Source organism: Paroedura picta, chromosome 8 (genome assembly GCF_049243985.1).
Source record: "Paroedura picta isolate Pp20150507F chromosome 8, Ppicta_v3.0, whole genome shotgun sequence".
In the NCBI taxonomy this organism is placed as follows: domain Eukaryota; kingdom Metazoa; phylum Chordata; class Lepidosauria; order Squamata; family Gekkonidae; genus Paroedura; species Paroedura picta.
Window position 1 is genome coordinate 45,524,815 of NC_135376.1, and position 26,182 is coordinate 45,550,996.

General features: G+C 44.5%; 1 protein-coding gene across 4 annotated transcripts in view; it reads right to left on the minus strand.

Moving 5' to 3' along the window:
* The window catches only part of SEMA4G (semaphorin 4G), a 104,675-nt gene that overhangs the window by 55,667 nt on the left and 22,826 nt on the right, over window positions 1-26,182 (minus strand). For 3 of the 4 annotated variants that reach the window (XM_077349557.1, XM_077349558.1, XM_077349559.1), the window contains one exon: window positions 6,932-7,170. In XM_077349557.1, the coding sequence (XP_077205672.1) occupies window positions 6,932-7,082 (151 nt within the window). In that variant the 5' untranslated portion in view covers window positions 7,083-7,170. The remainder of the gene's footprint in view (window positions 1-6,931; window positions 7,171-26,182) is intronic. The other variant, XM_077349560.1, reaches the window with a different exon arrangement.

The following is a 26,182-nucleotide window of genomic DNA, read 5'->3' on the forward strand; positions in this document are numbered from 1 at the left end:
AGGTCCCCAAACCCCTGCCCCAGCAAACTGCCTTTGGCATTTCTTTAATTTCAGAGGAACCCTCCAATGCTTGCACTGGCCAAGAAATGGGAATCCCCAGGCCAACTAGAGGGATGGGTGAGCTGCCACCACAGAAACAGGCCGTGGAAAGATGGCATTCCATCCACACTGATTTAGCACAGATTTGCAGTTCATTCATTTAGAAGAGCTTAACTCTTTCACTGTTATCAGTTTTCCACTTAAAATTGTAGGGCCCAGCTGGTTTGCTCCAATTATGGTTCTAGATGCATATTTGGAAAAATTCATCAGGGATCCTGGGGAGAGTTGAGCAGAAAGTTTGCCAAAAGTTTGTTGCCAATGATTTTTACACATTGAATAGCTTGCTCCTGAGTCTTCTAGGGATATCAGAGTATATTGAGAATAAAAATGATGTTTCCGGCCTGAGTCTTTGAGATATACTGGTCTCTGGGTATAATGTAATTATTTTCAGATTTAATTTTTATGTTTAAAATGCAACCTTAATTACAACAAACTCGACTAGAAATAATTCATGTGCATCTCCTAATTTGGAGAATGAGCAAAATTCATCGTTTTTTTGTGCTAGGCATCACTTAATACCCCACTGAAGCTATTAAAAGACATAAAATACATAAAGGCTGTTCGGGCAGTTGTTTCTTATGCACTCCTCCATGGCATTCTCAATCCACACTCTGTTTTTCTGAATCAATAAGATTTTCTTTGTCTAAATTCCTACAATCTGCAATTAACTAGGTAAGGTTTAAAGAAATAAAGCAGAAATTGTAAAAGACTTATCAGCCAATTGGTTTCTACTTCAATAGTTTGATGGTTCTTCAGATATGATATTGGTTCCATACTCAAGTACTGCCAAAGTATCCTCTGGTATTCCAATCAGATGATGGCCACTGCCTTCTGCAGACACTTCAGTCCACTCAAATTTCAACACGTGCTGGACACAGAACCAGTTTCATTAAAATATCACTGAGTCGCTAAATCACAGGGGAGAAACCTCTACATTTCCATGTATGGATGCTGTAACAACTTGATATATTTTGTAATATTCTCTTCAGTATGCAATATCCCAGCCTCTCCCCAGGCCCCCACAGACTCCACCCCCAAAAACCTACAGGTATTTCCCAGCCCAGAGTTAGGAAGCGTGTTCTTTAAAGCCGTCCACATTGGAGTGTCATCTGGCTAATCTGGGATTCTGCATGCAAGATCACACAGATAAAATAAGGTGGCAGGCTAGGAAGGGAAATCTGTTATGATTCAGACACTGTTTCTCCTCTACAAGGAACTGAATATGACAACAGATGGTGCTATGATTGGAAGGGGGACAACAAGAAGAGCAGGTTAATCAATACAGTGATTATACCCGAGATGCCCCTGGGCTGTTCTTCAACAAAAGGACAAGAAAAGAAAAAGAACTGAAAGCAGCAGTTTGGGCTGCCCATCAACACAGAATAGAATGTGAATGGTATGGGTGTGATACTACTTGCTTACTCTGATCTTGACTAGACCAGGGGTAGTCAAACTGCGGCCTTCCAGATGTCCATGGACTATAATTCCCAGGAGACCCTGCCAGCGAACGCTGGCAGGGGCTCCTGGGAATTGTAGTCCATGGACATCTGGAGGGCCGCAGTTTGACTACCCCTGGACTAGACCAATGTGCTAAAGTCAAAAGACCCAAAGGATTTTAAGAGCTGGGTGTTCAGGAAGGACTGCAAGTTCTTGGGAGAGAGAAAGAGCAGTTTAAGATACACTCTCTGACTGTCCCACTGATTCTCAAGTGCAGTCTGCAAAACACTGGATGCAGACCTGCACTCCCAGGCAAGTTAACTTGCGTTTCCATGGAAATGGCAAGGATAGAAAAATATTACTGAAAGCTTAAACGGAGCGGAGGCTTCCACACCAAAATCCAATATCTACATTGTTAGTTGTCTGTCTCATACATAAGTATGAATACAAGTACAGAGAACTTCATAATATATCTTCTGGATGAGAACTGCATAAATGGGCGGGGGGAGTTATTTTCCCCACAGTCATTGTACAACCTTAAAGAACAGCATTAACGAGAACATCTGAGGCCTTGGGAAAAGACATTTCACATCATCCTTCTACCAAGGCTTTTGTTGGATACCACTGCCTTTTAAAACAAACCTTACATTTTATTTGTATCTTTGAATATTTTTTTTCACCGAGAACCATCTTGGGAACCTGTTATCAAGCAGATAAGCATAGAAATTCTTCAAATAAATTAAATTCCAATACCTCAAACCACTGGTCTATATAATCAGCCTTAAAATGGTGACCCATTTCAACCCCTAGGATAGACATGGACCTCTTAAGCCTGACAGCATTGTTTCTATTCAGTCATACCAGCCCTTGCGGCTTGTTTTGAGACAGATTGCAATTCTTGTCTCCTTCCTACCACTGAGCAGACCAATCCCACCCTTCAACTCTAACAGTATCTTCTGAGCCTCTCTGCAACTCTTAGTTGCTTCTTATCACAACTGGTTTGGGAACCTTTTTGATAGCTTCTGGCATCACTGAGTTGTCCCCTTGCTGCCATACGAAATCAAAACTTAATCTTGTTGTTTTTTTCAACTGTTAGCAGACCTAATGTGTTTTTCCCCACATAAAAAGTTTTCAGATGCAGTTCTAGTTCTTTGCAGCGTTCTCTCTTGAGATATTCATCTGGTCCTCTCTTCATTATCTTTCCGAATGCAGATTAAGTCTTTTCTCTTCCGAGATGCGTTCTGTAGCTAAGGTGTTTTATTTTTTGCCACTCTTTCTATTTCATCTTTGTGTAAATTACTGTCTTCATAATTAACTTAATGTTAAAACGGATGATGATGATGTTATCTGTTCAGTCGTGTCCGACCCTCTACAATTCTATAGGAAAGTTTTCTCCATTCGTCTCTGTCAATGACCACCTCTTTCAGATCGTTCATGGTCATCCCTGTATCGGCTTTGATTGTGCCGAGCCAGCGCATCCTTTGGCGACCAAGTTTCCTTTTGCTGCTGACCATTCCAAGCATTAAAACTGATACACAGCTATAAACCAAAGGTTAAATCAATCAATTCACCAGCAATGGGAAAATATAAATGCATCCTTAAAAAGATGACTTTGTTTCCTAGAGTGTCACTTCCTCTGAAAGGGCCAAAGGAAGCCTGAGAGCACCTTAGAGAGAGGAAAAGGGGAGTGAACATTTCAAATCCTTTCTGCAGTCAACGAAGATTAATGAGATGCTGGTTTCAAGGGAAAGGGGCACTTAATCATCCAGATCAGCTCTTTAGAGGGACATTTAGCTTTAACTGAAAGCCATTCCAAAATGTGGAATTTGCTAGCAGGACTTTGGATGGTTCATTGCACTTGCACAGTCTTTCTCCATACTCAGGTTTCTTTTAACTTTCGCTCCGCAGCCATTTAGCCAATGTCCTATATTTATATATTTGGTTTCCCCAGAGAGTAGCTAACTGAATTCTGTTAATTTGTACTGGTATATTTTTCACTGCAAGCTTGAAATTTTAAATCTAAATAGCAGTTTCATTCATTGTTTTTAACTTTCCAAGAAGAAACACTGAAAGTTCTTTAGAATTATCAAGCTATTTCTTTATATAGAAGCATCACAAGGGGTCTGATTCATGTACCTCTCCCAGAGCTGTATTCTCAGTCTGAAGCAGCATTGTAGAGCTATCTGCCCCAGTGCAGCAAGCATCCAGGAAAATGCCTTGCGGGGGGGGGGGGAGCTAAGGGGGGGATGCTTTGGAAGCTCCAAACATTTCAGCTACCTTGAGAGAAGCTAAATGATGCACAGAGAAGAAGAGTTGGTTCTTATATGCCACTTTTATCTACCAGGATGCAGGAAATAATCTGAAGCCTCAGAAGGCAGGCATACCAATGGGCCTGTTCTGGGCTGGCTCTGTCATGTGACCATTTGAAACATCAAGGGTTTGGGGACATCCAGACATCACTAGCCTCTCTTCTCACTTTCCTGACTCCACCATCACAATACCCATTGCAGCAGTCTCCACCTTCTCTATCTCTCAAACTTTCTCCTCACACAAAAGTGGCCATCACTTTGCTTGCCCATTGGGCAACTTGTCTCACAAGGGATTCAGGAGGAGCTACGGGGCACATATGGTTTGCCACACTGTTTTCAAAGAGAGCTGGAGGAAAGAGGGCAAGGGGAAGTAGCTTCTAGTAGTACCTGAGCAGACATTAGGAGCTGGCAGTATAAGAAGCAGGAGCAGTGGTGGAGGCATGTGACCTCACGTGACAACACATACTGGCCCCACAGGGGGTTGAACTAGATGACCCACGAGGTCCCTTCCAACTCTATTATTCTATGATTCCATGATCTTTCCATTATCCCTCTCAATTGACCATACCTCAAGTCCACTCCCTTCATGTCCTCTGTTATCCTACCTAATCTTTGCCAAAAGCTGCAAAGCCTACATGAACACACTGCCTGTTATAAAATGTCATTTTAAACAGAATCACCGCTATCTATGCCCATTGATGTCAATGGATTTAGAAAGGTGTTCTCTCTACTTAGGACTGCAGTTAGACACTTCTGAGACTGAACTGGAAAAACTAAGACACATTTCACCCACAGCCTCCATTGGATTGTCTCTTCCTCCTTCAACATCTTGATCATTCTCTGGCGATGACAAGAGAGCACCATTTATTAAAATTTATTTATTTATTTTTAAATAAATAAATTTATTTATTTTTTATTTAAAAATTTATTTTTAAACTTATACCCCACCCCTCCCGACAAGTCGGCTCGGGGCAGCTTACAAATGAAAGGCAACCAGCCTTTACAATAAATACAATAAAAACACTAAAATCACCATTCTAGGAATATGTACACAGTATGCATATGGAAGTTCTAGAAGAGAGGACTGACCAAAAAGAGGATGAGTTAAGCATGAAAAAAAAGCCCAAAACAAGCCATCAATAACCCAGAGCCTAAATTTAGCACCTGAAGCTTCCTGACTACTTCATCAGGCTTTTAAAACTGCAAATGTAGCAATCAGAATAAATGAGATTAAAAAAAAAAATCTGAACACATGAATGCACTCACATGATTTTTCTTCTACTGGGGAGGAAGAACAGACTGTACAGAATTGTGGCATTATTTAGCAAGTTGTCATTGGCCAACACAGTTTAAGAATTCAGAAGTTACCCAGGGGCAACTAAGGCAGAAGATCTAAGCACAAGCAGAGAAAAAGCACAGGAAATTCTTAACACACACACACACACCCATTGCATACATGAAAAGTGGCTTGTGATCATGTGTTCCTAATGCCTCAGGGTCCCCAGGAAACTGGAACACAGAAGATTGCTTCGAGATGCTGATGTAATCAGACACACATGTTGAGGCAAAAGACGGCAGTGCTGACAGCTCCAATCTGGCATGTAATAAACTTCAGCAGCTCCCACACAGCAAGAGCCCATGGCTCTTAAAGCAGGTTCTCCCTATCTCCCTCTCCCCAGTAGAAAGACAAGGAAAGAAGACCATGACTGAGGCCTCTGCAATATGACATTTCCTCTATGGTTAAAATTACTCACCAAAAGATAAATAATACCTGTTCTCCAGGACCAACATTATGCATTTCAGCAGCACCTTAGTGCTGCAATCTACAGAAAAATCACAGGTTTTATCAAGTTTTATTCTCTTGCATGCTAACCACCAGTAGCATGTGCAGTGGGCTGCATGTGCATCCATCCACTGATTGCCATTTTTTCCTATTTCCAGTGTTCCAAATAGTCATCAGGAAGAGACACATTACACAAGACTAGGACAGCTCATTCAGAAGTATCAATGGGAAATCATAGGGCACATTAGCATCCTTAGTTTTGACACAGAGGACTGATGACTCCACAAATAAGATGTTTTACTACCACAGAGAAAATGTGACATCTGGATACATCCTAAAACTCCTTTTATGCCCTAACAGTTGCACATCAACCACCTTGAAAGGAACTTCTATAGTTGAGCCTTTTCCTCTTGCCTGCCCTTCCCCTTCTTTCCTGCATAGGGTTAAAGCACCTTCTGCCAATCTATAAAGCAAACACAGCTTTTGCTTTCTGTCATCGTCATTCTGTCACAGCAAAGCTCTCATCACTCTCATATTAAGCCTTAAGTAAGAGCAAGTATCTCCAAATAATTATCAATTCTTCCAGCTGGCATCATTCAGAAGGATAAACAAACTCATGCTGTGTGTTGACAGCAGTCCAATGAAGACCCACTCCACCTCCCATCACAGGCGACTCTCGCAGGTAAAAACTGGCTTTATCAGCCTTAAATTGCCATTTAAGAGGGAAATAATCAAGGATTGCCACACATTCCTTTGTAGACCAGGGCCAATCCCTCCTAAAATATATGTCTCTTTTCTGCATACTGGTACTTATGCCATGGGGGAGAGAATGTCTGATATGGCCACATTTGAGGGACTGTTTACAGAATTAACCTGTTCAACTCACTTTACACTAACACTTATTTACTGAATCCATAAATTAATCTAAATTTAAAGTAATTTAAAAGTAATATCAAGGCAAATTGCCCTGGATTACCAAGGGCTCTTCTTCCTCGCATATAAGCAAGACCAGTAATGTAGGTGGAAGAGTGTGGGCTTTGCAATTCACAGCAAAAACAGTGAGGCCAAAGCAACCTGTTATAACATTCTTGTGTCAACCTTAATATATGTGGAAAGCGGCAGTCATATAAATAAGGTCTAAAAATGCATGGAGAGAGATAATGAAGGCACAGAACATGGGATTTGCATTCTGTGATGCCTCTTTAAGGTACATCACCATCTATGAGCACAGCCTCATGCACATTGCAATGTGTCCAACTAAGAAGAATATTTTAATACAGGAAAACCTGAAGAGTTTCTTTACCGTTATAGACAATTGTCATTCGCGGTGTAGCATCCAAGTCCATTGCGGAACGTCTGGAGGGGTGTCCCACTGATGAGACCACGAGGAGAACCACCAGATAAAAGGGCACGCACCTTCTCATTCTTCTTGGATAGCCAAGGCTGCTGCCCATTAGGCAACCCAGGCCTTCATAAAATCAGAGTGCCGGATTGTTGAAAATAATCCTCCTAGCTTCTTTAAGGGTCACGACAAAGGAATTTCTGAAATAAAAAAAATGTTTTTTAAAAAACAGATAAATGACTTCAGACTGCTGCTAACCACAACTGATACTATTTTCCAATCACATAATGTCTGACTAAGATAAGGAGTTGGGGAGGGGAAGAATTTCAAACTATGGGGCCTAGTAGGAGAAGAGTCTTCTGGGGAAAGAAGCATTCCTAAGCTCAGGTTCTAAAAGAGCTGAGCAGCTGAATTCAGGGTGGGGGGTCAAGAAAGAGAGATGTGTCAGTGAGAGGACCATTCTCTAGCCTTGAGGGAAACTTTATTCACCTGAGGGGATTGCTTCAAGACTGAGAAGCTTTCCCTATAGGAAAAAAAAGTACAACTGTGTCTGTGACAAAGTCTGCTTCACTATAATCTATTGAAACTTAGTTTATTTAAGAACATCCACCCATCCTTACCACAGTTTCTCTTAATATTTCAGAAAGGGCCATCTGGGCGGCGCCGTCCGGGTCAGGAACCTGCTTTCAGGAACCCCCGGTCCAGACATCGTTTCTGCCGCTCCAGCGGGCCAATCCAGATTGGGCTGGCCCCTAGAACGGCCGCCTCTGCCAGCCGTGTGGGAGCCGCTCGCCCAGCCTCGCCTGCACACGACTCCTGCACAGCGAGAACACCTCTTCCACCACTTTGCCTGCTCTTCTGCTGCTGGCTGCTCCTGACTGCTGCCTGCTCCTCTGCTGCTGGGCAGCGGGTCCGTCCTCAGAGGCGCCGCCTGCGCAGGCAAGGCCTCGCTGCAGCTTGGATGCACCCTGCAGCAACTTACCCCACCCACCCCTGCCTGCCGTTTGCCCCTGCGACTGTGCCTCACCTCAGGAGCCACCGCCTTGCTGCCACCCCTGCCGCCCTCTGCCACCTGCCCCCACCGCCCACTCACCAGGAGCTCCTGCCGCTTGCGTAGCCCGTGCCATGGAGGGTGGGCCAGCACCAATGCACATGGAGTACTGCTCACGTGTGCCTCAGACCCCGCCACCGAATGTACCACCCAACACAAGCCATGGCACGGAGGACCTGCGGCCACCCCCTGCCCCTTCAACATGCCCCAGGACGAGCTACCGCCGCCGCCTGCGGACCTCCCCACCGCTGAGACAATACCCGCATGGGAGGATGCCCTGCCACCTCCACTCTCCTCCCTCCGTCTGCACCCTGCCCTACCTGCAGCCACCACCACCGCTTCGCTGAGCCTGCCACTGACTCCCAGGTAAGCCTCTGCCCGCCCGCGGCCTGTGCACGCCCACCATCGACTCACCCCCCCTCCAGCAGCCTGCTTCCTGTCCCCCACCTGCCCAACCACTAGCCCTCAATGTATTTTTACTACAGCGGGCTTAAAGGCTAGTGTATTTAATAAAGTTCTGTTTCTTACTGTTATTCTCTAAAGCAGGGTTTCTCATCCTGCTTTAGAGAATGAAACCGGTTTCCTGAATGGATGCTAATTAATTAAAATTATATATGTATTTTATTGATTTGTCAAACATACATTGGGTGCTATGACCATATATGGTCATGTCAACCTGCCCTGCCTTTCCAAGATGGCCAATGATGGGCCTGGAGGGGGTGGGAAGGGGAGGGGCTCCAGGTGGGCGTGTACACAACTATGCTTCCCAACCATATTCTGCACGATTGTGCAACTTCTGGGGTTTCTTGAAGCCTGAAGAATATTTCAGGGAATTCCCAATGGTAAAAAAGTTAAGGAAGTCTGCTCTAAAGAGTCAGTAATCTAACCTCTGAGGGGGGAAAATCCTATATCTAAGGCAAAAAGGGGGCACTTTATTTGTATCAGCTAGAAATCCTTTTCTATTATAAGGGACTAGGGCGAGACAATTTAAGAACTAGTTACCAGGGTGACCAGCAAGAACAAGAGAAAGAAGATAAGAGCACTTCCATATAATTAAAAAAGACAAAGTTGTGTGCCTTAGTTCCCTGTCTTCGTCCATCATACTTGGGTCCAAAAAAAAAGGAGTTTGTTGCACCCACCTTCTACTCCCCTACTTCACTCAGTGAGTTCTTTGATCCTTCTAGCCCAGCTGTCCCCAATCCCCGGTTCAGAGACCGGTACTGGTCCGTAGATCAGTCAGCACCGGAATGCAGATCCTTCTTGTCCTCCTCCCCGGCTGCTGCCTCAGGACTGCCCTGCCACTCTGCCGCTGGCTCACCTTTAGTGCACTCCAGCGGCCGCCATGGCTCAGGCTCCCCCTGCTAATAGCAGCTGTGTCTCCTGGTCACCAGACTCTTTCAGTTTTCCTTGCCTTGGTTGGATACTTTTGCTCCTATCGACCATCTCTGTTCACTCAGGAAGATGTGAACGGCCACTGCTGCTTGTTTGCTGACTAACTGGCAGGGGAGGTAGGAGTCACCATCTCCCATGCACAGCTGCCAACTCTCCCATTATGTCAAAGGACAGAGGAGTAATTGGAGGGGGGTGGAATGCTATCAGACAAAAGCCAAACTGTGCTCTTTGCTGTTGTGCAATGACAGGTCATCCCAAGGCCACAGGACCTCAGCATCTTCCTCTAAGCTTTCCCCTGGCCTTTCCCTTCCCCATTCTGCAACACTTTTCCTATCCCACACAGGCCTCTCTCAGGTTATTTACTGGCCTATATTTCAGGTGTTCTCTTTCTGGCTCATTTCAACCACTAATGTCCACCAATTAAGATGTAGCATGTGGGAGATTGCCTTGGGCCTCTGCATAGCCATTCACAACTCAATCTTCACCCAGTACTTTAAAAGGCAAATATTGTTTTCCCTTCCCGACACTGAAAGCTGCTCTCATTAAATCTCATCACAAAAAAGAAATTAAATATCTGGCTTCTCAAGGACCGCTGTTACAGCTTCAGTTAGCAATTAGATCTGCATTAGGGTTGCCAGCTTCCAGGTGGTGGCTGGACATCTCCTGGAATTATAACTGGTTTTCAGATGGCAGAGATCAGTTCCTGTGGTTGCCAGGTCCTTGGTCAGCCCAACTGGAATACTCATTTGGCCTTTGTGGCCACCAGCAGGAGATGGGGAGGGGGAGGACCTAGGCTGCCAGATCTAGGCTGGAAAACCCCTGGAGATTTGGGAACTGGGCCTGGGGAGGACAGAGACCTCAATGGGGTACAACGCCGCAGAGGCCATCCTCCAAAGCACCCATTTTCTCCAGGGGAACTCTTCCCTGTCTCCTGGAGGCAAGGTGTAATTCCAGGGTATTCCCCAGGCTCCACCTGGAGGCTGGCATCCTTATCAGTTCCCCTGAGGAAAACGGTTGCTTTGGACATTGGTCTCTACAGCATTATACCCTGCTAAATTTCCTCCTCCCCCCCAAAAAAATGCCACCCTTACCAGGTTCCACCCCTAAAATCTCCAGGGATTTCCCAATGCAAGGGCCTACTGCCATCAGCCTTCAGTCTCCTCAAGCTAAAATGTTCCCGAGGCCTCAGGAGAGGATGGGGTTCACTTACGCTTAGCCTCCTTGACCCCTGACATCCAGCTACTTTTCCTCCTCAGCCTTTTTGTCAGAGCCGCCTTTTAGTCCATCCTCGTTTTCTCATGGGTCCCTACATCTCTCCTGGCCTTGCTGGTCATTAGCCCAGTGAGTGGACCTTGTGCCACCCAGCCACAGGGCTGAGTGTCAGGAATGGCCTGTCTGGGGCCCAGGGGCTGTTTCTGCCACCACAGGGGAGTCTTTACCTCACCTGCTGCTCCAGACTCTTCTTAATCTGAGAAGCACAATGGTTTCTCATCCCCAGTATGAGTACAGGAGAACAGCAGAGGCAGCTACACAGTTTGAGATCAAGTAACAGTCAAACCCTAAATGTGTGTATCTGCCAGCGAAATCTCATCTCCCAAATCTGTCCATATATGTATTCTGCATTAGAAATTGAAAATTTCCCAATAACAAATGGCAAGAATCAAGAGTCAACATGGTATGCAGTTGCCGACAGCTCCAAGGTCAGCTTCAGCATGATGCTGAAGGACACAATCCACATATACTCATGCAAGCATCAAGCACATTCACCCCCCCCCCCACACACACACACACATACACACAATCACTGCAATAATGCATGTACCAGAGTGTTTCTCAGCAGCGGTTGTTTGCAGAAATATGTTGCATTAATTAAAACTTGTCACAGAAATGTGTTAAAACACAAGACAAGATGATGGGAAGAGTCAGCAAATTCCTCCCTCCTCTTGCTTAAAAAAGTCAGAAGATTAGTCAGTGAATGTTCTTCCTGAAATGCAGGGAGCAGGTGGATGCTGTCTCCTTTAATTATGCTTGGATCACAATGAGGGACCGATGCCAAAATCATTCTGCATGCAGGAATATGGGAGTTTTCATAAATGTTATTTGAATGATTATTCTGATTGCTATAGATGAGAACATTTCTTGCACACAGGCCTGGAAATGATAATCTAAGAGGAAAGGTGGGGAGCACTGGGCCAAAAAAACAGAGCGGCTAAAAAAAAGCCCTACTTTCTCCTATCTATAACATACTGTCCAAACAAACTGAATTTTCTTGATACATGCCCATCCCTATTTAACACACATGAATTGTTAGTGTAATAAATGAAGAAACTGAATAACAGTTTGTTTAGAAACATTTAGAATGAGCACCTTCTTGCATCATTAATCCCTTTCCCCTTTCTAACCATCTTCCAGCCATGTTGATGCTCAAAGCAGCTAAGGAGAGATTTCTTTCAGGATGACCTAAGTGTAATAAGGGTGACAATACTTCATCCTGAGCCAGGGGAAATGTACGGTGGGCGGCGCAGCTAAGCAAAGCAGGTTGGATTCTAGAACAGTTGTGAAGTCAGCTATCACCCATTCATTTTTAAGCAGCCTTTCTTTAAACAGAAGAAGTCATGATAATTAAATAGCATTTCAAAAATCTTAGGTGAGGTGAATCGGTGCTGGGAGGAAGTCACCCTCTTTCCCCTCCAGCCATGGCTCTGCAGCACCATAGCTGAAGTGTCATCAAAATGTGAGCACTGATCCACAACTCCCCATGGAAAGATCAATGGAGTGGAGTTTTGTATCAGTTGAGAATTGGTTATTAACATGATGAAACCACAAATGTAGCTTGATATTCCTACCATAACAAAATGGACTTGCAAATATTGGGACATGCAGCTGTTCAGAAGCTAAAGGACCTTATTGCAATACAGCCCAAGAAGAGCAGATTGAAACCACCGTACAGAAGCTTTTGCATCCAGGAGACTTACTGTTGCCAGCCTCCAGGAGGTGGCTTCAGATCTCCTGGGATTACAACTGATCTCCAGGCTACAGAGATCAGTTCACCCAGAAAACAGCTGCTTTGGAAGGTGGACTCTCTGTCACTATGCCCTGCTGAGGTCCCTCCTCTTCCCAAACCCTGCCCTCCCCAGGCTACACCAACAATTTCTAGGCATTTCCTAACCTGGAGTGCTTGACAGCTTTGGAGAGAAAACAGAGCGCTCACTAAATGGAACAGCAGCAATCAGTGTTGATCCTGGAGCAGTCTTTACAGGAACAAGACTGAGATGCTGACAGAAAACGGCAAGGACCTACACCTGGACAATTAGTAATCCACCAGGAAAAAGAGACACTTGAGCTTTGGGGATGAGCCAGCAAAAGGAGGCAGTTAGAAGGAACATGCTGAGCAAGGCTTGGTGTGGAAGCAACTTTGCTTGCCACCTCCTCTGTGAGCCCACCCAGTCAGCAAACAGTGCTACCTGGCACCTGTCCTGTTAAATCTGTGTTTGCTTTTCCAGGGAGAGGCTCAGCCCCTGAAGCAGTTTCCAAAACTTGGACCCCCAAACTCCAGACACTCCTTTCCCAGTGACCTTTGGACTGACCCTGGACTGGTTAGTAGGTGGTGCTCTTGCATTCTGTATCAGTTGCTATTGTTGTATTTGTGCATTCCAAAAACCCTGAGAAGAGTAAACACATTATGCTCTGTCATGAATGTGACATAGACCACACATATTCCTTTCCACTCCTGAACCCCTCAAGGGAAGAACCACCCACAGTGGCCATCAGCAGTCCTTTCTGCGGACTGGCATAGATGACCTTTGCCCCAGCCCTTTGCTGTTGACCAGTTGTGCAGCCTCAAAGGGACATGCCCCTAATCTGCCAGTCATATGGGCAGCAGCCAGGCAGGCTTAAAGGGGCCCTGTTTCTGTGTTCTGGCATGCCAGCCATCTTCTTCCTCTTCCCATTGGGGGTGGGGTCTCTGCACAGGCTTCAAAGCAGGCTGCCCCATCTAAGTTATTCATCTGCAGGTTGGACAACCAGAACATTCTGCCTCTCTTTCTACCAAATTGTAAATGTCCTGAACTGGACATTAACAATTATCTTAGTAAAGACAATAAAGGAAGTCTGTTTGAAGTAGTAGATGCTACTGTTGAGGTAAGGTAGTAATTTTTTAAAAACTCAGAACCAGCTACAGATGTAAGGGATAAAATTCCCTGCTTTGGTCTGATCACAATTACCACAACCCTCCTTAGACCACATCTGACTCCAGCAGAAGTACAGCAGCAAGTGGCAGCCCTCAGAGAAAGCAAATGCTTTAGTCGGTTTCACTTCTTCTCTCAAGAAACAAGGTAAAGACCAGGGACAGAATCTATCCAAGAGATTTCCACTAATTCATTATTGCTGGTTGCAGGCAATGCACATTTGTCCAGAAGTTATGGTGCCGAGATCGGCAGGCACTATCTGACACCTACAAAAAGAGAACAGCTGTCTCTATTTGACAACTCTAAATAGTTTTTAAAAATCAGATTGAGACTGCAGACACTTTCACCAGATCATGAAATGCTCTCCCACTTTCCAGTTAACAACAGAGACTCCCCTCATCCTCTATACTTTTATGGAGTCAGGGTTTGTTGACTGAGGAATGTTAAGAAGCTATCATTAAGCAGTGCAGAAACATAGCCACTATTTGGCTTCCCTCTGCTCTAAAGCATCCATTCACAGCAGGGCCAGAGACTTCAGATGTGGACATGATAAACACACACACACCCCTTTTATCTTAAGTGCTAATTTAGCCTGGTTCTGGTTTATGGTGTAGTCTGCCACTGCAGAACTGATGTAGGTGACAAACAGCTTCTTGTCTCAATTCCCTAGGTTCTGCGCAGCATCTTCCTCTGAGTACAATCCTACAAACCCTTTCCTGGAAGTAAGCCCTACTGAATCCTTAGGACTGCCTCCCTCCTATGGCACCCACTACAATTCCACCCAAACCACTGGGCTATCAGTATGCATTAATTTAATATTTTCCATATTTTTCTACTGTTCTATGTTGCTTGTTGTTATCACTTTATTATTGTTAAATTAAGTTATCTGCATTGTTTCTGTTTTATGTGAACCTTCAGGGAGGGTGGTACATAAATAAACAAATAAATAAATTTTGTCTGATGAGGACCTTTACATGAAGGGCAGATAATTATGGAGCATGAGAGAGTGCTGGGAATTGAAGTATTCAGCATGGCAGAGTCAGACTGGGATGACAACACAAACAGCACCAGAAATAATTGATGAGGGATTCAAAAATCAATGCTGCATCATGGTTAACATATTGGACTGGGATGGGAGAAACCAGAGTTCAAATCTCAAAATGGTCTCAGTGACCATGGGACCAATCAGTCCTCTTCAGTCTCGTGGGGCTGTCTGGAGACAGTGGAAGAAAGAAGAACCATGAACAACATCTTAAGTTCCTTGCATGATAGATAGATGGGCGTGCATTAAAACAGGGATTGTTGACTTTCAGGGTTCCAATAAGCTAATGTCTAGTCTGTGTTTTCATTAGTTGTGCATTACTGACCATATCAAAAGCATACCGAATTCAAAGACAACTTCTTCCAAGGCAGTTTTTATTCTACTTTATAACAAGTTCAATGTATTGTTAGGCCAAATCCAAAGTGAATAAATGTGCATAACCTTCAAGGTAACATACCTCACTAAATATATTGGGGACCATCTCCTCAGGAGCTGAGGGTAACATGTACTAATACATTATAGTGACCAAAGAGTGGCTTGGAAGCCACATGCTGCTTTTTGATAGTTAAACCGCAGCTCACAGGCCGACTCACTTTCTAAATCCGATAGTATCCAGGTTTTTCTCTCTACATCAGGGCTGGTTCCAGATTTTGGGTTTCCTGAGGCCCCATCTCACCCACTTATCCATGTGTCATCCATGCCCTGCTCACAAGCCACTGCCCATAGCCCAGTATTAGTATTAGTATTAGTATTAGTATTAGTATTAGTATTAGTATTAGTATTAGTATTAGTATTAGTATTAGTATTAGTATTAGTATTAGTATTAGTATTAGTATTAGTATTAGTATTAGTATTAGTATTAGTATTAGTATTAGTATTAGTATTAGTATTAGTATTAGTATTAGTATTAGTATTAGTATTTCCCGCCACTCCCTACAGGCTCGTGGTGGGTAACAGTAGTCTTAAAATCCCCGCTAAAAGACTATAAAAATACCCAACATGGCGGTAAATACCACTCTCCCCTACCCGAACAAGGGCATTGGGGGATGGAGGGTAATGATGACTACTTCAAACCCCCAGGGGGGGCAATGTTCTTCCTCGCCAATCCCAGCCTCAACCATAGACCTGGCAGAAGAGCTCCATTTTACAGGCCCTGCGGAATGCTGACAGCTCCCGCAGGGCCCGCAGCTCACCCGGGAGTTCATTCCACCAGGTAGGGGCCAGGACAGAGAAAGCCCTGGCCCTGGTTGAGGCTAGGCGCGCTTCTCTGGGGCCGGGGAATGACCAGGAGGTTTTCTCCCGCAGAGCATAGAGCCCTGCGGGGCACATAGGGTGACAGGCGGTCCCTCAGGTATGTGGGTCCCAACCCGCGTAAAGCCTTAAAAGTTAGAACCAAAACCTTGAACCGGATCCGGACAGCAATTGGCAACAAGTGCAGCTGCCTCAGCACCAGCTGGATGTGGGCCCTCCAAGGTGTGCCAGTGAGGACCCTTGCAGCTGCATTTTGCACTAGCTGAAGTTTCCGGATCAAGGACAAGGGTAGGCCTGCGTGAACAGTGTGTCTCAGTGTGTTCAGGCGGGAGCATGGGTAGAGAAGCTCTCACATGTAAGGAGGCAAAGAAATAGCATGTTGGACGGGTGACAGCAGTGGGCGCTACCAGACACCCAGGCACTGGCAACTGCCCTACCTGAGGTCTGCTGATGCTGGCACTGCCACCATGATTGGGCATTTGCTTCTCCTCAAGCAGCAGCCATTAGATTTAGCTCTGCCCTCTCTTCACACTGCTAGCTGTCACTTGCAATTGCTTATGCAATTGGCTATGGAGTTGAAGAAAGACTACATGCTAAGATTTCACAGACCACCTCTTGAAAGAAATGGTGGAAAGGCTGGGGTGAAATGAATGGTACACCTATATTGGTTGTGGTGCAAAGAGTGCACAATTCCCTCTCTGATCTACTCCCCCACCCATTTCTGCCTGCTTGTTTCTTGGCAAAGGGGGGGGGGAAATCCCCTAACCAATTTAAAACAGAACATGTAATAAAAGTTGAGGAAGAGGCCAAACAGATTATAAACTACCATCTGAACTGAAGAACACTCCTCTGGTTTCTCAATGGTGATTTAAGTGTAATTATCGTGTTTTTATCTTTACAGAACAATGCAATATCCAGCTATGTGAGGATGCAGCCTAATTTAATCAGTGAAGTGTGTACACAGGGAAGCAGAAAATAGCCAACACATTACTGAAGTGGGGATAGTTAAACATCTACAAACAGAAGATTATTCTGCTATTGCTTTAGTCTGTCTGCTGTCTTTTGAAGTCTACAATGGAAAGAAAAGGCACAAGAGCATGAACCAAAGAGCTGTGCTACTTTATTCACAGCAAAGTAATAACCTTATCATTAATAGTACTTAACTTTCATATAGCATGTTCAGTGTTCTTCACCAACATTGTCTCATCATAACTCTTAGTACAGCCTTACACATTTCCACAGACTGCTGAAATCAGACATCTGTTGAGAGTTTGTTTCAGAAACTTAGTTCCTAGGTGTAGATGGGCCTACTTTAGAGCAGGATTATGGTAAGTGAACAGGGGCTCCAACCTTCCTCCCTTGTGTCATTTTCCCAACCTGAAATAACCCATGGAAGTACTATTTGTCTCAATGGGGTTATCTTGAGAACTGGTGATGAGGACCTGGGGAACACATAGCATATTGTCAGGCTCTAAAGCAGAACAGAATGATTGTCCCTAGATACAGCTGCCAATTCCAAGCTGGGAAATTCCTGGAGATGTTGGAGATGGGACCTAGGAAGGGAATTCAGCAGAGTATAATACCATAGTAAAGGTAAAGGTATCCCCTGTGCAAGCACTGGGTCATGTCTGACCCTTGGGGTGACGCCCTCCAGCGTTTCATGGCAGACTCAATACAAGGTGGTTTGCCAGTGCCTTCCCCAGTCATTACTGTTTACCCCCCAGCAAGCTGGGTACTCATTTTACCGACCTCGAAAGGATGGGAGGCTGAGTCGGCTACTGGGATCAAACTCCCAGCCTCATGGGCAGAGCTTCAGACAGCATGTCAGCTGCCTTACCACCCTGCGCCACAAGAGGCTCGTATAATATCATAAAGTACCTTCCAAATTAGCCATTTTCTCCAGGGAGAGTAATCTCTGCCATTTGGAAATAAGTTGGAATTCCAGGAGATCTCCAAGCCCCACCTGGAGGATGGTAACACTACTCCTAGCTGGAAGTCTGCTAAGATGGCTTCCCTAAAGCCAGTCAGTGGATTTCTGGCAGGAATCTTCCAAATCAGAGGTCATCTTAGCCACTATCCTATGCCAGTGCTGCCAGCTCAAGTCATGCTTCTTATGGCTATTTTTTAAAAGGCTAACACAGACAGCTGGGATTGCACTACAGCAGGCTTTCTCAGCTATATATAGTTGAGAACCCACTCACCCTCTCCCAAATGAACAATGATGAGTGTGGAGGGGATGCTTCCCAGTACTAATACTAAAAATACTGATACATCCCATGGCCTTTCCTAACCACATCTCTAACTCTTCCCTAGTCCTAACACTCCCTCTAAGACAAACCACTCCCCAACTCAAAGCATACCTAAGCTAACTCTAACCTTAACCTCAATATCAACCATAATATGAATCCCTATTTTTCATAATGTAACATAAATATCTATATATCCCATGGCCTTTCCAAAACATGCATCCCATGGCCCATATATCCCATGGCCTTTCCAAAACTTCCCTAGCCTAACGACGAAGACAAACTACTTTCAAACGTGAACCATATCTCAGCTAACCTTAACCCTAACATTAACTCCTATATGAATCCCTATTTTAAATAATTTTACATATAAAATAATGTCAAACAAATTCTAGTGACAATCCAACTATCACAAGATATATGGAACATATACCTGCTGTTAGACTCCATGATTGTTGGGAAAATTCTTCATGTTTCCTCTACATTCAGTTTTGCCAAATGAAACAAAACTGGCTACAGTGGTTGCCTGTTAGCGTATTGCCAACACCTCTTACTTCCCACACCCTTATAACCTGCTACTCCCAGAAGCTATGACTTGTGGCGGATAACATCATAAAATCCCCACAACAAAACCCCCAGGAAAACACATAAAATAGTATCCCTCTCAGTCTGGGACTTTGAAGAACCATTGTCAGTCTGACTTCGATGGACCAGTGGTCTGATTCAGTATAAGGCAGTTTTATGTATATTCCTACTAATGTATCCATACCAGGGATCCTGTTTTTCAAACTCCTGGCTTCTTTCACCAGCTTTCTGGATGTATGTATTCGAATCCTTCCACAGTCTGCAAGCTGGGGAGGGAGGGGGGTGGCGCAGGAGATTACGAAGACTTCAAGAGGCAGCTCTATCTGTTAAGCTCTAGAGTCCCTAACCATAGATCTCACTTTGTGATCTGGGTCATGATTCTTTCTGATTCCAACCTAAAAGATCACACCGTTTAATAAACCTTTACATGTCCTCTTTGCTTGTTCAGCCAAGGAGCTCAGAGAAGTTTAATAGGGAAAGATGTATCTCGGAATATCTCTCTCTCTCAGACAGCAATTAGAAGTTTGTACCTTCTGGCAAGAAAAAGATACAAAATGTATTCCAATTTGAGATTTCATGATACTTTTGCTGGCTATTTTTCCTCATTCCCATGACATTGTCTCATTTACGGCTGGCTTCAAGTTTCTTTCCAGGCACAATCCAAAGTGTGGATTTGAGCTTTAAAGCCCTGAATGGTCTAGGATCAGAGTATCCACAGGCTTATCTTCTCCCATGTGAGCCTATTGGCAGCCCTTTTGTGCCATATTTGGAAGTTAGGAGGATGCCTACCAGAGACAGAACCTTTTCTGAGTTGGTGTCCAAATCACAGAACTACCTGAAAGTTGCTTTCCTGACATCATCTTTGGCATCATACAGGAACCTGGCAAAGTCAATGATGTTGACCTGAGCCTTTGATACTTACATATCTGCGGAAGGAGGCTACAATTTCTACTATTGCTCTTATTCATTTTTATTTTCATGCTTTTATAAAATAAATTGATGGAAAGTAACAAATCCCCCCCCCCCATCAGCAGCATCGAGCTCAGGAAGTTTGCCAGAGCCAGATCAGTTCCATGTCTAGCAAATCGAACTGCCAAGCCAGAGGATCAAAATCATTTCTTCATAGTTAAAACTGGGTAACAAATGTGTGATCTGGAAGGCAGCCTAGGGGTAGACAGTGTGAAATCCCTGCATACAGAAAAAAAGCGTGGAAGGACAGATGGTCAGAAAGCCATGGAAGAGAGTAACCAGATGAGAAGGCAGGGTTTTAAAAAGAAGAAAGGCTCATTGCAGGTGGCATGAGAAACCAGCAATGGAAACATGCAAGTGGAAAGAAGGCAAGAATGGGTACAGCAGTGGTCCCCAACCTTTTTATCACCGGGGATCAGTCAATGCTTGACAATTATACTGAGGTCCGGAGAGGGGTAGTCTTTTGCTGAGGGGCATCACCGCCGCCTGAGCTCCTGCTCCACTTGCTTTCCCACTGGTGCCCCTGACTTCCCGACGCCCGCTGGGGGGTGCTGCCAGCAACAGCTGCACACTGCCATGCCGAGGGGGAGCCCCAGCCATGGTGGCCCCTGGAGAGCACCAAAGGTGACCCGGCGGCAGAGTGACAGGGCAGCTCCCGAGGCAGCAGCCGGGGAGGAGGACGAGGAGGAGCTGCGGCCCGGTACCAACTGATCTATGGACCGGTACTGGTCTCAGGACCGGGGGTTGGGGACCACTGGGTTACAGGACAATGACCAGCAGGAAGACACAGATCAGGTCATATTTGATTATTACAACCTGTTCAATGAAGTACAGACAAGGACCAAAAGTAATAGCAATAGAAGTGCTGAATAGCAAATGACCACAGGATATGATGTGAACTGAGTCATCAGGTACTTTTTAGCGGATTAAAACCCCCACATATTGCATACAGTGCAGTGAAGGGATCACATGTCTTGTCTGCAGCAGCATGATGTTCTTGATATAGATTTTAACCACACACATATACACACATATAATCTTCTCTTCCAAGTTATTTAACATGTGACAAGTTGCTAAAGACAGAGAAGCCAATTACTTGCTCTCTAGATCCATGCCCATCATAGTTACTAAAAACATCTGACACAAGAGTAGTAGCCCCCGCTCTGGGAGATAATCAACCTCTCCCTTTCAACAGGAGAATTCCTGGAGAGACTAAAAGAGGCAGTGGTTCACCCGCTACTAAAGAAACCTTCTCTGGATCCACGACAGCCATCCAACTATCGCCCCGTCTCGCACTTAGTGTTTCTGGGGAAATTGCTTGAAAAAGTGGTTATGGACCAATCTGTCAGCAAACTTGGAAGAAGCTTCAGTCCTAGACCCATCCCAATCTGGTTTCCAGCCTGGCCCATCCTCCAGCAGCTGCGCTGGCTTCCGATTGAATTCCAGATCAGGCTTAAGGTTTTGGTTATCACCTTCAAGGCCATACATGGTCTGGGCCCAGTATTCCTGAGGGATCGCCTCTCTGCCTACACCCCTCAAAGAACCTTGCGCTCTACCTCCTCAAACCTCCTGGTGGTCCCTGGCCCCAAGGAAGCCCGCTTGACCTCAACCAGGGCCAGAGCCTTTTCCATTCTGGCCCCCATCTGGTGGAATGAGCTCCCAGAGGAGATTAGGCCCCTAACAGAGCTCAAACAATTCCAGATGGCCTGCAAAATGCCACCAGACATTTGGTTGAGGTTAACCTAAACCATCGCTTCCAATTGGCCCCCTAGCCCCCCCCCCAATATGACTGCTACGAATCTATACAACATACTGGGCCTCAGTAAGAGTTAAGCTGAAGCTCCTTGTAGTTCCACCATTCCTTAATGTTGTTGTTGTTATTATGATAATGTTATTGTTGTTATTCACCTTGTTGCTCTTAAAATTATGTTACCTGTATGGTTTTTCTTGTTCCATGTAAACCGCCCTGAGCCTTCGGGGAGGACGGTATATAAATACAATCAATCAATCAATTTTATGGCACTAAATAAATAAGTTCAGTGCCTTACATCCACTGCTATATAAAATATCCACTGCTACAATAATTTTAAGGGTCTAATGAGACAGCATAGTTACTCTGAATAAGAAATCATTTTTAAAAATCAAAGGAAGTTTAATTCTCATTTATTTTCTCAGGGTTGCTACTTTCAACAACGAAAAATTACACATATAAACCAGATACTTAATTCTCTCGACATATTGTTCAGACATGTCTGCTGAAGAGCAAATGTTTCATCATAATTCTGTCTTGGAGCTCTCTAAGTGCTTTAACAGATCACTGATCTCCCCAACTCCAGTTAAGAAGATGAGACTTTGGTGATGTTGCAAGTCCTCTACCTGAGACCCCGGACAGCCACTGCCAGGCATATACTGACCATAACAGACTAATGGTCTGGTTCAGGTAGAGCCTGGTATTCCAGTGTCACCATTATAGGTGTCCTCTGTTGGAAATATGGAGATATAAATTTTGGTGAACCCATTAAGGCCATTCAGAATTAATGACATCCATCTTTATTTTTTGTGTAATTTCTTTATCTAAGCCAGTTGAAGCACATACATGTAGACAAAGGATACACAACCCAGAGCTGGATTTCACATCCCTAGAAAGGCATATTATTTCATGAATGCTCTTTCCTTGTATGTCTCAGAAGGCAAAAATACTTATTGTAGAGACCTCACCCCCAACTGCTTTTCCTGCCCATTTACAAGAAGCTCAGCTTCATCCGTCATCTGACACCCAAGTATTCAACTGTCAGACAGCTACCAGCATCTGGCCTCCATATGAGCTTGCGTGAGTATCTTACTTCATACCTTGACAGAGGTAGAGATTTGGTGACAAAAGGCAGCAGGACAGTCAAGATTTAAGACCATTGTTCATATCAGTCTCCTTGTTACATTTCTTGTCAGTTTGTCCTCCACTGCACTTCCTTCTTTCACAATTATAATTTCACCCATGAATAGAAGGAAAGATGGGGGCATTACATTTACAAAATGGTCAGATTTCTCCTGCTAGTTGTTTTTTTTTTTAGTAGCTGGATGTCTATAGCAAAAATTCATTGTGAAGAAATTGTTTTAAGTTCTAATAATGAATGGCAGGAAGGTTAAGATGGCTAGGAAAAAGAACGTGGCAAGATGTCTTTCTAGAGCATACCAGAAACTAAGAAATTACAGATGTGGTGTGGATTTCTTTGTGCTATTGTTTCTGTAGCACATCCCATAGAGCAGTGGTCCACAACCTTCTTCAGGCTGCGGACTGGCGGCGGGGAGGGCAAGTGCTCGGCCGCGCATGCCCGCATGCGTGGCACTCCCGCGCATGCGAGGCTGGGTCGCGCATGTGCGTTTTCACCATGTGCGGCCACAAACGCGCATGCACGGCCCTCCCAGGAGAGAGGGAACCACGGCCCGGTGCCGGGCTGCGGTCTGGTGGTTGGGGACCACCGCCATAGAGAACAGCCAGTTGAGATATATCTCAAGCCATTTAGAGTTGAATGCCAACTGCAAAAACCACCCATGAAGTATAAAGCTAAGTTAAAACATGGTCTGATTTGTTTGTAATCAGGGGGAAACAGCTGTGGTTCTAATGGTGACCAGATGTAAAAAAATGAGTCCTGCCATACTGGGCTCAGACCGCGTAAGGCCTTAAAGGTGATAACCAAAACCTTAAGCCTGATCCAGAATTCAACCGGGAGCCAGCGCAGCTGCTAGAGGATGGGTTGGATGTGGGACTTCCAAGGTGTTGCTGTGAGGACCCGGGCCACCATTTTCAGTCATCTTTCTATGCATATCACCTGTGGCTGAGAAAACATTTTCCATATCCTTCCCCTGAACATCAGCAAGACAAGTACAAATACAAGTCATTGATAAATTCCTCATTGACTGAACAGAAAGTAATTATCAAGCCACTGTCATTTGGACAACAAAGACATATTCCCCCCCCCCAAAAAAAAAAATCATCACTGGATTGCTCCAATTTTGTTTTCTGGTTTTAAGTTTATGACCTACTGAGAAATGCCTTATTATGCATTTATATAAGGATGAGGACAATTTGCCATTTATTCCCAATTATCAGTGGCTTAGATATTTTTTTAAATTGGAAAGTAATTTTGCTGACAATTTCTTTGAAATAGGAAAGCAGGTTATTTGGCTAATGAAACGACTTTGAGGTTATTCTCCTCTAGCAATTGTTTTAGTACAGTTAATAAAGTAGCTACTATTTAATTCCAGAGGTATGACATTGTCATAATCAAATATCTACGGAAACAACAATGCCCCTGTAAGCAGACCTGAAAAGTGATAAATTTCTGCAGTATTCATAAACATGTAGCTCAGGGGAAGCTGGCTTGGGTGGTTTCCCCATCACTGTTGCAGCTGCTAATATAGTGCAGCAGCAACAAGACTTCCGGTGGCAGTTTCCCCTGCATTGTCCCTGTCTCCGTAACCCCCCCCCCATGCCACTAAGTGTCTTTCTGCAATTAAAGGGGCTAAAGACTTAATCTTTGTACAGGGGGATTCAAGGAACCCCAGATTGTTATGATGTTATAACGCTAAAGAACTCTATTATTTGCCAGTGTTTTAAAAAGCCATCTGGTAACAGGGGGGTGATTGTCATGAGGGATTGGGACAGGGATAATTATGCTGATGTGGGAAGGATGAGGAAGAGCCAGACTTTCCTGTCCACAAGGGTGCCACCCTGGCTTTGCGGGAATCCTTCCTAGCAACTTTAGAAAAGATCACAGGGCAGGGAAACCCAGAAGGTACATGGAAGCATCATGAGGTTTCCCAAAAGCATCCCAGTTGGGACAAACAACCTGCGTTTAAGTGATCACTTGGGTGGTTCCCAAGCAGCTCCTTTTATTCTGCCGGGATTTCATCTATTTTTATTGTAATGTGTTGCATCTTTGTAAACTGCTTTGCTAACTTTTAGATCAGAGTACAAGATACAAGCCTTTGAATAAATATTAAATAAAGAGAGCTGTCAGGAAACACTCATACTGAATGCTACCATGAAAATTCCAGGAAGTAATGCTTCATGGATGTCCTGTGAGATTTGATTGCCAACCTCCAGGTAGGGCCTGAAGATCTCCTGCTGGCAGAGATCAATCCCCCTGGAGGAAATGGCAGTTTTGGAGGGTGGGCTTTATGGCATTGTATGAGGACCCTCTCCTCCCCAAACCTCATTTTCTCCAGCTTCCATTCCCCAATTCTCCAGCAATTTCCCCACCGTAATTCAGATTGGGATAAGTAGTATGGGTTGTATCCTGCTGAAGATATCTGCCTCTTAAACAGTCCTTGGACAATCAGCAGCATAACAATTACACCTCAGCATCTCTTTACACTTTGAGAATGATAGTATCATCATTATCTTTTCCACAGGCACAAGACATGGTGCCAAGTGTTTCTTCTGAAACAGCTGCAAAACTAAATTACATTAAATGACATGTAACATCTTTTGCACATTCTATTGTTCCATGGGCATAGTTATTTTTGTTAAGATATTCCTAGAAGAAATATGCAGTTGCAAGGACTTCAAGCATTTTCATGAAATAATAACACAACATGGATGTTAAGAGCCCCATGTGTATGAGGCTGTTTACATAAGTGTAAAAATACTAGATGAGATCCTAATGCAGGTATTGTTAGAGGAAAGACAAAAATGGGATGCATCTGACAGTCCAAAAGCATCCTGAACCTCAGGAAGAACCAATGAAAAGGCAGCAGTGTCATCAGACGTCTGGCTAAACCCACTCAGCATGTGGACCCAGAGGAAAAACACCTGATGCTTGACAAACTGGTTCCTAATGTTCAGGTTAAAGAGCCCCTGGGCTGAGTGTTGCACATAAAAGCACAAGAATGCAGAGATTGACTCCACCTCTTCACATAGGCCTCGTAGGTTATACAACACAGCTGATAACAGACTACAGTATGCTTCAGCCCAGTGACCGGTGACTGTGCTCATACACTACTCAGTGAAAAAAAAATCAAGCTGCCTTATTGGTTACAGACAAGGAGAGCAGAGTCAGGTTTCCAAAAGGCAAACAAGCACTGAACTTTGTTCCCTTACTCATTTGCTCCACCAGAACATGATTGGCTGAAGACAGAACATCCAGCCAATTCTGGCACCACAAGGAAAAAACACAGGTAAGGCCCTCCCTTATCGCAAAGCAAACGTTGACTAAAATTTAACCAATGGAGCAGGACACAGTCAACACAAGCTCTCTTTCTCGAAGCTGCAAGACGGATCCCAAAGTGGCAGAGCAAGAACAGTAAGACACAAGGCAGCCCTCGTCCTTGTCCTTCTGAATCAAGTCTGCACAAAAACTGAAGGAGCCTGTGTTTTTCTAAGACTGCAGTTGCACTAGCCTACAAAGTTCTCATTTGCTGGGGTAGATGTATAACTTCTTGTCTTAAAGCACAATTGTTAAGGAGTTAGCTATAGCTATAAAACCCTGG